General features: G+C 39.8%; 1 protein-coding gene across 1 annotated transcript in view; it reads right to left on the bottom strand.

Moving 5' to 3' along the window:
* ASPG (asparaginase) overlaps window positions 1-14,284 on the bottom strand; it is a 48,456-nt gene that overhangs the window by 19,162 nt on the left and 15,010 nt on the right. Inside the window, exons 6-9 of the mRNA XM_074821604.1 lie at window positions 14,016-14,142; window positions 7,235-7,347; window positions 5,562-5,747; window positions 1,631-1,744 (exon numbers count right to left, since the gene is read on the bottom strand). Of these exons, the coding sequence (XP_074677705.1) occupies window positions 1,631-1,744; window positions 5,562-5,747; window positions 7,235-7,347; window positions 14,016-14,142 (540 nt within the window). The remainder of the gene's footprint in view (window positions 1-1,630; window positions 1,745-5,561; window positions 5,748-7,234; window positions 7,348-14,015; window positions 14,143-14,284) is intronic.

Below are 14,284 nucleotides of genomic sequence, written 5' to 3'. Positions count from 1 at the left end.
GCAATGAGTCAAATGAGGAAACTGATCCTGCTTAACTGAAAGAAATTGCAGAAGTTATTTTGTTTTTCAGACCATATAAAGGAGGTCCCAGCACCACCACCCAAAAACTGTAGCACATTCCGAAGGGTAGCACATGAAGATGCAGGAGTACCTTGTGCCAGTGGTACCCAAAAAACTCTATCACCAAGTCCTCACCTGAGTAAGTCAGCTACCTCACTCAGCAAACTGGATCTCAAATTAAAACTTAACTCACACACCTAGTCAGGAAGCCAGCTGGGAAAGTTTTTCCTGTCCCAGGTCAAATAATCCTCTGTGCAAGAAGATTAAAGTCTGCATTAAAAAAAAAATGAGCTAGTATATGTATGTTCCAGGGTCAGTGAGTGTACCAAAGGGGCATCAGTGAAGAGCCTGGGTTTCTAAAGTGTATGTACACAAACACATGCAATACCACTACTCTTCACACAGCATTATGTCGCCTGTCAAGCACATTCTTGCACAGAGTATGTTCTTGCCATCCTTGCCAAAGAAACACATAGCTCCTCCTCCTCTCATTTTTCAGAGCCAGGGCTTTAGCATGCAACTGAAAGCTCAGAGTCTGAAACTATTTCTAAGCACAGTAAGCGGTACTTCCAGCCACTCCACTTATGATGATAGGTATCAAATACATTTGTCTCAAGAGCTGCTACTGGTTGGAAGATATTCACAGAATCACAGAATCATCTAGGTTGGAAAAGACCTTGAAGATCATCTAGTCCAACCATTTTGAGCACAAAATAATTGTAAAATTTGTTTCAGTTTTAATAAAAACAAAACACCATCGTAAGATACACATGTGCATGCAGTGCTGAAGTCTAGAGTGACTCATCATGATGTCATTTCCCAAAGTGTCAGGATTATGAATTCACTGCATACAAGCATAGAACCACATGCATTCCTGCAGACTGCTGCTCCCTTAAGTCAGAACTGTATATTCCTTGTATAAAAGGAACATGATATATAACTACATAATTTGAAGAAAAAAGCCTTGATTAAGCACCAATGAACAGTAAGAACATTCTTAAAGAGGTTATGATTTTAAAATCAGTTACAATTGGTTCTTAGAATAATAATCTATTTTTTAGGTATTTATAAAGTGTATTTCCTCTTAGAGAAATTAAATCTAACACTGTCATGAGTAATGCTGCAAAAAAAGAGGCTGTAGGCAATATTTATTTTCAGAATTAGCTTTGTGAGAATGAGTCTTGGAGAAACCTTTAGCATACTAAGATCAATAACAAGATCTTTGTTGACTTCAGTAGGGTTGGGATTCTGCCTCCCACATGAATTTCCACATGTGGGTTTTTAGTACAGAAATGTCTAAGGTAGACTACTACCATTTAAAGATGGCATTTTCATGGCTCGGTCATGGTCTTCACCTGACTTATGCAGAGAATTCTCTTCTCTTCCAATCTACATACGTTCATTTGCCTAACTGTTTTCCTTAAGGAAAAAACCATGTGATGTTCACATTATGGCTCTGGAACCAATTGCTTTTAAATGCAAGGGAGAAGCTCAAGGCATTCAGCTGAGCAGAAGTTATCACAGCAGATGAGAAAGTTAAAGCCTTTCAAGGTCACACTGAAATATTTACCTGCCTCTTCTCCTCCCAGCTAAGCTTACTCTTGCTGAGCGTGTATGACAGTTTAGTTAGGGCTGCCTCCGGTGTCATATCACCTCCAGGAATTACTCCAACATCAGCAAGAGTCTGAATAAAAAGGAATAATGATTCCAATTAGCATAGCATTCAGAAATACCTGCGTGAACAGAAAATGTATATGAATGATGAGTAGCTACACAGAATACAGTATGCAGCTGTGCCTCCACTCTCTTGCTCCTCCTACTGCCACTGTAATTTTTGTAATTTTAGTTATCAAATACCAAGCAAATACTAGAGCCAGCTGAATAAGGATGACTTTTACTTTAAAGTCCTTTTCATGCAATAACATTGAATAATTCACCCAAACGCTTGCCACGGTCACTTACTATGCTAAAACGGAAAGGTTACAGGTCCGTATCAGCTATCTGCAGAGTTGTCAGATCCCCTTTATTGAAAAGCTGCCATTACTCTGTTTTAACCCAGTGGCATTTTGAACATTGCCAAGTAGGCTGTTCTCACACAGACATATTTACCATTCTTTTATGGGGCATTGCTTTGGATGAATTCCAGGACTACAGTGTGCTCACAGCAGGAGTGTTTTCAGATTCTTTCAGGCTGCACTAGCAGCGTATGATTTAGAACATACAACTAAAACATGTAATTTACACAGTTCTGACAAGAACAACTGAAAAATATCACCTTTTTAACTTATGTTTCTGATAGTTAAAAAAAATAAACTATCTGAACCAAAGCAAAAAATAGAAAGAACTTTGCTATGGTCAGCAAGCCCTGTAAGTATACAGTGAGCAAGACAGCAAAGACAAAGGAGATTTCAGATCTCTTGTCACTAAATTGTACCTGGGCAAACACTTGGGCATCTCTAAACCACAGATCATCACCTTTGCCATAATGTGATGCCTCACAGTTAAACAGCTTGCAGTAGGTTCTTTATACTGCATTTTACTTTTAAATATCTTGTATATAAACTTTAGCTTTAAACTTGTTGTGACTTATCTAATATTTTTAGCAAGATACAGAGCTTTAATCAGCTCATTAACCACCTCCGACATTTTTTAAAGTCCCATGTGAAAACAAATACAGAGAAGGTGAGAAATACTTTCTGTACTGCAGAGCTAGCAAAAGAACAGTTAGGGCTTTTTCAGCGGTTTGAGAAAGAGGAGGAGGAAGGGATTTCCCAGCTTCCTTCCTATACCTAAAGTCCCCTCAATTATAGGTTTCTACAGGGCAGATGGATCAGAGGCCAGACATTCAGTTAACTAAAATAAACACTTCAAGGAAAACCAGGGACTCAGTTGACCCACCTGACTAGTTTGAATAAGTACAAAATGGCCTAGCCATATGCAAAGACCTGTGAAAGATTTTATTTAAAGAAAAATCAAAATTAACATTACAGCAACTTTCCAGCATTCACACATGATACTTCCTCCATTGAGCAGTTCCTTATGAAAAGGAGAAGGCAATGAAAGACCAAGCATGAAGTAATTTTGTAGGACTTGGCTCTGTCAGTGTTTTACTCCAAGGATGCCTGGAAACAGAACAGCCACCATCAATGGACACTGAAGCAACATAATACATGCTCCATATAAAAAGTGGAAGCCAGAAGTGAACACGTTTCCACACAGCCTTACAGTAGTTCCATGAGAACTGAGCAGAATCTTTCAATTCAGCATATCAACAGTCTGGATCAGAGTGCAAAAAGCCATTTTAGAGGTGCCTACTTGGAGAATCTTTTAATCAGAGCATAGAACAGGTTTTTTTCTTCCTTCCACAAATTTTAGCAGTTCATTTCAAGGAGAAAAATCACAAAATAAAAGCTAGGCTTCATTTTCATGTTGTTTTTCAAATATGTTTCGTGTTTTTTATTGACTTAACTGCTTTCTTCCTTCCGTGTGAACTGTTCTATATAATCCACGTATTCTTATCGTATTTGCTACACAGCACAGGATCTTTGCAAGTGTTAATACTTCTCAATCATTTCCATTAAGTTATGCAAAAGTTTTACCAACACTCAAATGACTGCCCATATCAGAAAATACTGAGTTTGGATACCGAAGACATGGAGAGAAACTCCTATAATCTCCTTTTCTTTCTCCTCAAAACAGACTGTGTTCTTGAAGCAAATATAATTTAAAGCTGTGTCAAAACCAGTGTTAAGAGAGGCACCAGACTAGAGTATCTAGGTTTGCCTTACAGTCAATGAAGAGGTTGACTCTGCCAGACGGGTGGTTGCTCTCAACAAAACCAGGTGTCTAAAACAGGGGATGAGTCACCCTCTGGCAGTGCTTCTTGGCTCTTTAGTGGCTAGCCTTTTTATAAAGGCCAGTTAAACCAGCTTCCTTCACACTACCACATGCAACACATACTCTTATACGGCTTTGAGCTCTTATTAGACCCAGTGATGTCATGTCTTAATAATTGAGAAACTCACTATAAAATGCCCTGAATATTAACAGTATCTACACCGAGCTCTGTGGTGCTGTCGACATGCTGGAGGGAAGGGATGTGCCATCCAGAGGGACCTGGACAGGCTGGAGAGGTGGGCCCAAGCAGACCTCAAGAAGTTCAACAAGGCCAAGTGCAAGGTCCTGCACATGGGTCAGGGCAATCCCAAGCACAAATACAGGCTGGGTGATGAGGGGAGTAGCCCTCAGGAGAAGGACCTGGGGGTAGTAATGGATGGAAAACTATGAGCCAGCAATGTACACTCACAGCCCAGAAAGCCAACCGTATCCTGGGCTGCATCAAAAGAATTGTGACCAGCAGGTCAAGGGAGGGGATTCTCCCCCTCTACTCCGCTCTCGTGAGACCTCACCTGCAGTGCTGTGTCCAGCTCTGGGGTCCCCAACATAAGAAGGACACAGACATGCTCGAGTGGGTCCAGAGGAGGCCACGAAGATGATCAGGGGGCTGAAGCACCTCTCTTATGACAGGCTGAGAGTTGAGGTTGTTCAGCCTAGAGAAGAGAAGGCTCCAGGGAGACCTTATAGGGGCCTTCCAGTACCTAAAGTGGGCCTAGAGAAAATCTGGGGAGGGACTCTTTATCAGGGAATTTAGTGATAGGATGAGGGGTAACGGTTTTAAACTGAAAGATGGTAGATTTATATTAGATATAAGGAAGAAATTCTTTACTGTGAGGGTGGTGAGGCACTGGAACAGGTTGCCCAGATTGGTTGTGGATGCCCCCTCCCTGGAAGTGTCCAAGGCCACGGCAGCTTTGAGCAACCTGGTCTAGTGGAAGGTGTCCCTGCCCATGGCAGGGGGGTTGGAACTGCATGATCTTTAAGGTCCCTTCCAACCCAAACCATTCTGTGATTCTATGAAAGCCTGCTTTAAGCTAGCCTTCATGGGTTAAACACAACTGATTTCCATTCTGCAAGACAGATGCTTCCTTACATACTGTTCTCCAATCTCTCACTGAATTCAGTTGTTCTTCCAGTCAAATAAAAAACTGGGATTCGGAATATTGCTTGGATTTGCAGGCTTTCTTGATATTCTTACATTGTAGCTAAGTAACTGCTAGCTTATCAAATACTACTTTATTTGATCATCTGACCCCTAAGCTAGCCTCTAGCTCAGTGGAATCCCTTTGGGCGATAACACTACCAATCTAAAGCAAGGTATCCTGGAGTGCTGCACACGACAGGAGCAAGCAATCACTAATGTGGGATTTGAGCTGACCGTTTCAACCATTCAGACGAGAAGTAACAGGACTTTGTTTGCAGATACATATTTAAATGATTCCAGCTTAAGATTTTTCAGATATAGTTATTTTATGAGCAATATCTTTACAGTTAGTAAATCTGTTTTTATATACTGGGACTACAATTAGCATATAATGAAGTTGTATCAGTGGGATGTTTCTTTTGCAGAGCAGTAGAGTCTGAAATCATTGCACAACCCTTACCTGCCCGGTTGCATAGACTGTTTTAACAGACCCCCGTAAGCACTGGGTACAGTTTAGAATCACCACTTTTCGTTCGGCTGCTTTCTTCAGTTCCTCCAGTAAGTCTTCCCTGTTGTTTGGGGCATTGCCACTTCCATAAGTTTCAAGTACAATGCCCTCAATTGGAGGCTGAAGAAACGCTTTTACCTGTGTAAAAACAAGAAACAGAAGAGAGACAAAAGGTGTATTTAAGTCACGTTAAGATTTTCATGTATGGCACAGGGTTTTTAAAAATGGTCTATTTCTGTTATAGTCTTATAGGCTCTCATGCCTTGCAGTCTTCTCATGCCATTCTGTGCTCCCCATTTGCAGCAACTGGGACTTTAGAATAAACTTTACAAAAATGAGAATTTCACTCTCTAGCTTTCTTTAAAATTCCTAGAGGGTTAGATTTTAAAATAAACTATTTTCTACAGTCATGACCTCAGGGAGAAAAAGGATGCTATTGTTCAAGTGCCATTAACAGGCTATACTGTTGCACCATGGTGGAACAAAAAGGTAGATTTACACTTATGAAATAAATGTAGAATTATTAATTGAGATTAGAACTCCCACCCCTGCCCAGATTTGTTACTTTAGCAAAGAGTTTTGTTAACAAATGTCTGCCTGAGAGAGTGTCTCACCTTTCAGGAGAGAACATTCTTACAAAGCCTGGAGTTTTTAACTCAAAACCCAATTGATTTAACTCAAGGCAGAAAAAAAAAAAGAAAGAGGCACTAATACATTCTAGGCCAGTTGTTAATGAGGTAGCTATTGTGCCTCACTGTGAGAGAATGTCTAGCAAAGTCCTCTTCCTAGAAAGATGCATTTTAAACAACCTAGATGTTTCCTTGCTGATCACATATGCTAAATGCAATACACTGTAAGCCCCCATGAGGCTAACTATGCAGTTGGAGTTTTATTGCAAATATACCACCCCTCTGCCTTTCCATCTGTTCATATTCACTGAAAAGGAATGGTAATATAATTGAGGAGTGCTGCTTAAACTACTGGATTCAATTTAAGATGGCAACAGCCACAAAAGACCTGTCAATTTAATGGAACTAGTACTAGACAAAAATTTAAAGACAAATCTACCTAAACCCACAGTTCTGCAAAATAATTTCTAAAGGCAAAAAAATCCCACTTCTCATTTTCAGCTCTGTATGAATGCTGAGGGTCATGTTAACGATCAGTGTGAGAAAAAATGAGCCTTAAGAAAGAAACATGAGTTCTAGAAATAGTCACACTCCCCTCCACTTATCATATTGTGCATTCTTTGACAAGATATCTATTAATATGCCTCAATATGCAGCTGGAGAGCATTTCCACGGTCACTGTAGCCTGCACCTGTCTAGAAAAACACACTTGACCTATTTATGAGCCCTGATAAGAAACAGATTTTAAGTTTCAGAGCCCACGCAGTTTACACAAAAGATATTTGAAAAGCTTTTATCAATACTTTATGGCATAAGAAAATAGTCTTTGAATGCTCTGATATTCCAAAAAACATTTATCAGAAGACGACAGATCCTTCCCCTTCTTTCCAAAACCCCAAGCACTGCTAGAAACAACACAGCCTCCCTACTTCAGCTAACTAATCAAGTATTTGAGCATCACTTCACCCACTTCCAAAATGAAGTAGTGACACTTACAGCAGCAGCAGTGATTCCTGGGAAGATTCGCAGAAGACCAACATTCCTGTTCATATTGGTGTGAACTCTAAATTTCTTTTTGGTATTGGCTCTCCACACTGTTTCCCAGTTTACTGTTAAGAGAAATGGCCTTTTTAATTTAATACTAAGACATAATATTAAGTACACTTGTAGCACTTCATATTTACAACATTGTCTTTAAAAGTGTTTCTTATGTAGGGGATTCATGAAAGACATTGTATTTTTGAAAAGCAGAAATGAAGGCCCATTTAAGACAGCAGCCATAGCAGTTGATCTATCACACCTTATTTGTTAGGTGCCACAAAACATGTCTTTGAGGCCACATCCAGGTCAGGCTCAACTGTTATATTTTAGCTTTAATTCCAAATCAGTCTAGATTCCAAGATATACCAGTATTACTTGTCAATATTTCTAAGTTAGTGCCCTTCAAGGAGATATTTAAGACATATGCTTGCTTCAATTTAATAGCATTTTATAGCAAAGACTTCCAAAATGGATATTTTAGTTCAATGACCATTAGCAAACAGGGTGATCTATCACACACAAAGCTGTATACCTCTACTACAAGCTCTTCAAAAGAGAAGTCCGATAGCTGTGAGAAGCATCCAAGTACTAGACCTGATGGATTCACGATGTTGAACATGCCCTGTTAGTGCCAAGTCTCCCAGCTCAGAGTGCTCAGAAAGCCTCAACCAACAGAGCACTGTGCAAGTCTAGCATAGGTGAGATATTTACTTGTCACGCACTGACCTGAACTTCACTGCTATGTAGTTGGCCTGATACCAGCCTGGGTTCATGTTTAGAAAACAGACCTTCATCTTCCCAGACATAAGAGATGACAAATGCAGTTACTGTTGCCGCTAATCACCTCCAGAGTTTATTAGGTAGTTACTAACGATTAAATAAAATAGCAAGGATTCAATTAACTCTGATTATACATTTAGAGCCAGAAGCCAGCTGTTTAACTAATAGTTTGTTTGTGTTGCATTATTAGAAGCCAAGTCATGCATTATTGATTTCAAAATTTTACTACTTCAGCATAGGAGCGCAGCATTGGTAGCACTGACGGCTCCTACAAGGCAGTGGAAGAGGTTTAACAAACAGCAGCCAACACCTCAGACTGCCAGGCTTCGATTGAAGTAGACCATGCTGTAAAGTTACCTGCTTCCTCATTTAAGCTTTTTAGATTTTGGAGAAACTCCCAAGTAGCAAGACAGATAAAAGATCTGCGTGCATAATACTGACTTGCTCTCAGCCGTGCGGAGAGTTACTCACACCAATTACTGTTGCAATCTCTTGCAATCAGCAGACAGCCATTTGCAAAAAAAATCAGAGTTACATTTAAAAGCCTCCATTGAAGCCTACTCTATTGCCCCATTACAAGAGATACTAAAAACTACACAACCCATTAAGTCAGGACAGAAAATAGCAGTCACCTATAAGACTTTATGAACTCTCCCTTCCTGTCGTGGTGCCCTGTCAGCAACCAGAGCCTGTGTATCTTCTTTCTTAAAAAATACCATACATCGTTAAACAGGTCACAAGCAGTTGGCTTGGCATCACATTTGTCCAACCAGCCACACAACAGCATGTGGATTCCTAATGCCCTGGGAATGGAAGAATAGAAATACAGATCGTTTCTACAGTTTCTTTCTTTGTGCTAAGCTGGCCAGCACAGTTCTGAAACCACCTGGTTGGATTTAGTAGTTAGTCAAGTAGCTCTCAAAGGCCTCTGTGAGCTTTCCAGAGCGAGTTAGAGACCTGCAGGAGGTACATGGGTGAGTGCAGAAAGCCATGCATTTGTTCTGCCTGAGGTTCACAGGCCTGGCTAACCACATTCACTCATGAGCACTGTGCTTTAAAGAAGCAGCAGTGTTTAGCAATAAATCCTTTCAACCTTCTAACATACAGATTAATTCTTTAAAAGCAGACTCCTCTATAAAAGGAGATGGCAATAAAATTGTACCAGAGCTTTCTTTCCTTTTTCCTCCATAAGCTAGGAGTCCCTGCCAAAACTTCATAAATGCATACTACTAAGTTTGGCAACTATTAGCATCCCTAATGCCTGTAACGAACTTGAAGAATGAACTGAAGAAACCTGCCTTGGCATGGATCACTAAGATACTGCCAAAAGTGGAAGACCAAGGAGAGAGATCAGAGGATAGTTTCAGAAGTCAGACCTATACCAGGCCTATACCTGCACTCTTGGAGTACACTCTACCAAATAACATATCATCTTCAAGATAAATGTAATGCATGCAGACATAGTACAGTGATGTAATTCCAAGCTATATTAAAAAAAGAACTAAAGATTGTCCCTCAGTTAACATTCTCTTGGTCATGAACCTTGTCAGCCTACATAATGTGCTTGGTACTGCAGACTCCACAGATGTCAGTTTTCCATTAGACAAATGAGTCTAAAAAGCAGAACAAAAGGCAAGTGTGATGCAAGAGCCAAAGACAAACAAATATACATAAAAGCCCAACTTCATTTCAGATTTATTCAGAACTGTTGTAAGTGAGGCAGAGCGCCATGCAGGGGAAAAAAAATTTAGAACACACCCTTTGTACCCTCCATCTCAAACACTACATCCCCCAAAAGGAAGAATATTTATATTGCCTAGCTGAGTTCAAGCATCTTCATTGTAGTGAATAAACCAGCTGTCTTGCAGCCTTATAGTTATACCACACAGCAATCTTCTTTTTGTTAAATTTAAAAAAAAAATAATCTTAGGAACCACTAACAGTTCTTAAGTAAGAAACTCATATACAAGCAGGTGAAGTACAAAAAGCTGTATATATTGGTGTTCACAACAGTTTTTCATCCTATGGATAAGAGTGACTAATTAGGGAGATTCAGTTTTGGCACAACACAGAAAACAGTAACCTGTTCTGACTTGGATGGGCTGTGTTTGTAAAGAGTGTAACTGATATAGTGTACTGCATTATGTAAATTTGGATACAAAGCTGAGGAACAAACATAAGATAGCTACTGATGCTGCACAGCAGAAAGTTTTTTAAGCAATGTACATAAAATAAAGAGGTAATGGATATTTATGTACTCTATCCAAAATGGCTTGGGATAGAAAAGATCGCATGATTCAAGGAGACTGCATTCAAGATATTAAGGCCTTTTGCTTATTCTTCCAAACAAAACCATCATATAAACAATAGTCTGCTATTTCTAATCTCCCCCTCCCTACCAAACACTACAGCTTTTAAAATTACAGCTCAAAAAATACATCCTTATCTTATTCAGCTTTATTCTCAAACACACACACAGAACTATGGTGATAAGGTTAGTGCAGAAAAAATATCAACCTGACTTTAAAACAAAATAAGAAATAAAAGCAGCTCTACACAGTCTAGAAAGCAGCAAACCCCCCCTGTTGTTAAACAGCACCTATGGCACAATGCAGGTTTTGACTTATAATGGGAGAGCAGCAACTAAGAGCGATACCTCCCTTAGGAGTGGTGACTGAACTCCGAGTTATGAAATCAAACAAGAAATACAGCTTTTTGTGATTGCGGAGCTCCAGACAAACAGCAATTCTTTCTTCTCATCCTTCTCTGCAGGACTACAGGCGAGTCCTACCATTATATAAGCTGCCCCAGTGTTCATTACAATTCACAGCAGCAGCCAAGGGGTGGGGAACACAGGCCAGGCCAACCTATGGGTGCAAATTCCTGGAGGAGGCAAACAAACATAGACCCCCTTTTTTGGCAGTTTGTTATAAAATAACCGACACACATCTTTTGAAATGAATATTTAAATAGAATGGTGTCGTTGCAAGAATCAACATGCCTACTTATAAGGGGGGACAGGACCAAAAGCACTTCAGTGAAGAGAGCTGGCATTTGCCTTCATATATAAATGACCTGGGCTTTTTACTACAAATAACCAGAACTGCCAAGACACAGACTTGGCCAGTGACAAATAGCTTCTCTCTAATGAGACTGGTGGGCAGACAAGCCCAAAAGGGCTTTCTAACCTTCTGCTGCTGCTGTACCATGTCTGCATGCAGAGTCACATGGGCTCTGTTTGTCCCCTGCACAAGTTATGTTTCTCATCATACAATCCTGTACATGTGCACCACTCCCAGAAGTTACATGCACTTGTGATGAAGAAAGTCCAGCCATGGTAACAAAGCGAGTTTCATATTTGCTTCATTAGGACAATAAAGAACAGAGAAGAGTAATCAGTTATGAAATACACTGAGACTCTTTACACATTTCAAGTGAAATAGGCTGCCTTGTCTCTCCTGATTTCAAAATACAGGAAAAATAAAGGAAGGTCTTTTATTTGATAAGCTTTAAGATTTTAGAAATATTATTGGTTATTTCTGTATTGTCCACTTCATACAGAGATTTCTGATCCTGCTGCAAAAGTATTTCCCATCGGCATTGGGTTTCTTACTCATCTCAAGAATGGGCTAGAATTTTTCGCTTCTTACAGGAGTTTCTTGCACTAAATTGAAAGTCCTGAGGAAACTGACACACTTGCTTCTCTAAAACTGTGTAACGGGACTCTTAGGTGTTGCTAACACAGTTAACGATCTGGCCAAGAACACAATCAGTTAATGGGATCAGAACTCCACTGGGAGCCTTACCTGTAGAGGGAAAAGGGTGAAAAATGGATATCAAAAATGAAGAGCTGCAGCTAGGGTAGGGAAGAGGACTAAGCTTCTCCTTCTTCTCTCTGGGTCTGAAGTAGATCATTGCTTTTATATGGTATGCCTAGACTTGAACAGCATGTCCTCTCCTCATTCCTGTGTACCAATCCATGATCCCATTATGCTCCCCACTCCCTCCACCCTGTCACCTCTCCCCCTCTGCTTCTCTGGAATTTTCATTCCCAGCTTTGTTAGAACCAGGAAGCTTGAGGAAGAGTTTCTGCACGTGGCCTACTCCTCCTGGCATCCTCAGGCTGCTCTCCATAATGCTGAAGCAGCAAGAGTCAGTCCTGTCTACAGGAAGAATAAGACATGTTATACAAAGTCGTTTGAAAAAAAAGTTAAAAGATGCTAGATTTATTCGGTTTGTTTCTACAAGCCCAAGTGGTTCCTTGTCTCCATGAAAGCCTCATACGAGGATTGTACAAGAAAACTCAAGGGAGACAGCGATGTTTCAAACAATTACTTTGGACAAAATAAAGCAGCACTAGTAGATTGCCCATGCTATAAACCATGTTTTTTCAAAATGAAACAATCCTTCAATACTGACACTGTCATCTTGGATAAGTGATGCTACCCTAACTGGGTAATCAGCTGAAACAAATGAAAATAGAGCCTATCACACCATCAGTTTTTAAATCAGAAATCCCCACTGATCTCAATGGGGCATTCTACTGAAAAGATAACGGGACCCAATATGGGCCAAGGGAAGTACTTAATAACTTTCTCATTTTTCCACTATAGACAAGGAATCACAAAACAGTTCATTCAAATCCAAGAGAGAAATAGCATGCAATTTGCAGCTTGATTTCATTATTGATCAGTCAGTAAACGGAATTTATTTATACCCTATTTGATGAAGTTCATAAAAACCCAAGAAAGAAGATTCTCCCCAATTTACTGCAACAATCAACTGACAGTATTTCTGTTGATTTCAGATACACCATATTTGATGCAGCACAGTAACACAACAGTGGCAGACTCTCTACCCAAGAGATGTCTTACAGACCACTACAGTATTTCACAGGCTTCCTCAGTTTGTATCTGGCTGCTACAAACACAGCACTTTGATCCTGAAACTTTGTTAAGTAACTCCCATTCATTAGGTGGGATAAATTTATTTTTCCAAATTGCAGAATGTCTCTCTCTAGTAGTAGAAACCATTCAGAATGGCACGCGGCATGGCACAGGGCTGGATTTCCTACTGCCACTAACAGCACCTAGCAAAGAATTCAGGAACCCCCTTCTATTCCTATTCTTTTTGTAATAATGGAGATTGTCACCGAGTCCTACTCCTCTTTAATATACCTAGCCTATCCAAAAGCAGCTTGCATAAGATGTTATATTTTTTAAAACTGTCTTTTAGTATGTTTTCTGGCAACTCCTCATTTGGCTAGATTCCAAAAGTGTGTCTCTTCTCCCCTCTCCACAGAAAGGGTGCCATTTATCCAAGAACAGGCATCAATGTGTTAATGACTTTGCAAATGGGTACTGAAATCATCATGTAGTTTTTCCTCTCCTTAAAAAACAGACACACAGAAATTATAGGGAGTCCAAGTAAGTTTGGGGGAAAAAACTTCACACAGCGCATATTCTAGGTCTGCTGTTTTCAGTGTGCTTGCAGTTTAGACAGGTCCTAAATATCCAGTAAACATCTTATACCATGACACGCATCAAACAGAGAATCTGTTGAAGCTGCAAGTATGACTCTTTTGCCTGATTTAGGAGCCCAGCATGGTCATTAATGAGATTAAACTCTTCGTTCTTTCACTCCTCACTCCTTCATTTTTATCTTCAGAGCAAGCATTTTCATGACACTGGGGCAACATTCCCTCTGGTTAGTCTGGATTTCTCGTCAAAGTTAATCTAGCTCACATCTATATTCAATAGATGAATACAGCTGAATCACAAATTCTCAGTCTTACTAATATTTAAACAGTTTCAGAGCAGATAAAGTAGAGTCAAGCTACAGGGCTTTCACTTGAGTTTAAAAACAGCATTTCAACTACATAGGCACAGATTCTTTTGAGCTAGAGTTCTATTGCATGTGGCATAAATTACAAGGCTTAGGAGATGATGTTGCTTACTTGTAATATCAACCTCAGCATTTGCAAGTGGAGGCAGGTTAGGTGAGGAAAAGGCATTGAAACTCCCAGCATCCACCTTAGTCACCCTATTTCCCCTGTACAGTTTATTATAAAAATACAGGCACACCTGCAAGACAAGTAAAGAAACAGGTCTATGAATAAGCCAGTAATTAAAAGATTCAGTAGATAAATACTGTAGTCCGTCCTTTATAAAGTGTTTTCTAAATCTTTAAAGCAACTCAGAGGCTAGTAGATGTTTACAACTCTTA

This window comes from Strix aluco, chromosome 4 (genome assembly GCF_031877795.1).
Source record: "Strix aluco isolate bStrAlu1 chromosome 4, bStrAlu1.hap1, whole genome shotgun sequence".
In the NCBI taxonomy this organism is placed as follows: domain Eukaryota; kingdom Metazoa; phylum Chordata; class Aves; order Strigiformes; family Strigidae; genus Strix; species Strix aluco.
The sequence above is the reverse complement of the archived record's forward strand: the minus strand, read 5'-3'. Positions and strand labels throughout refer to the sequence as shown.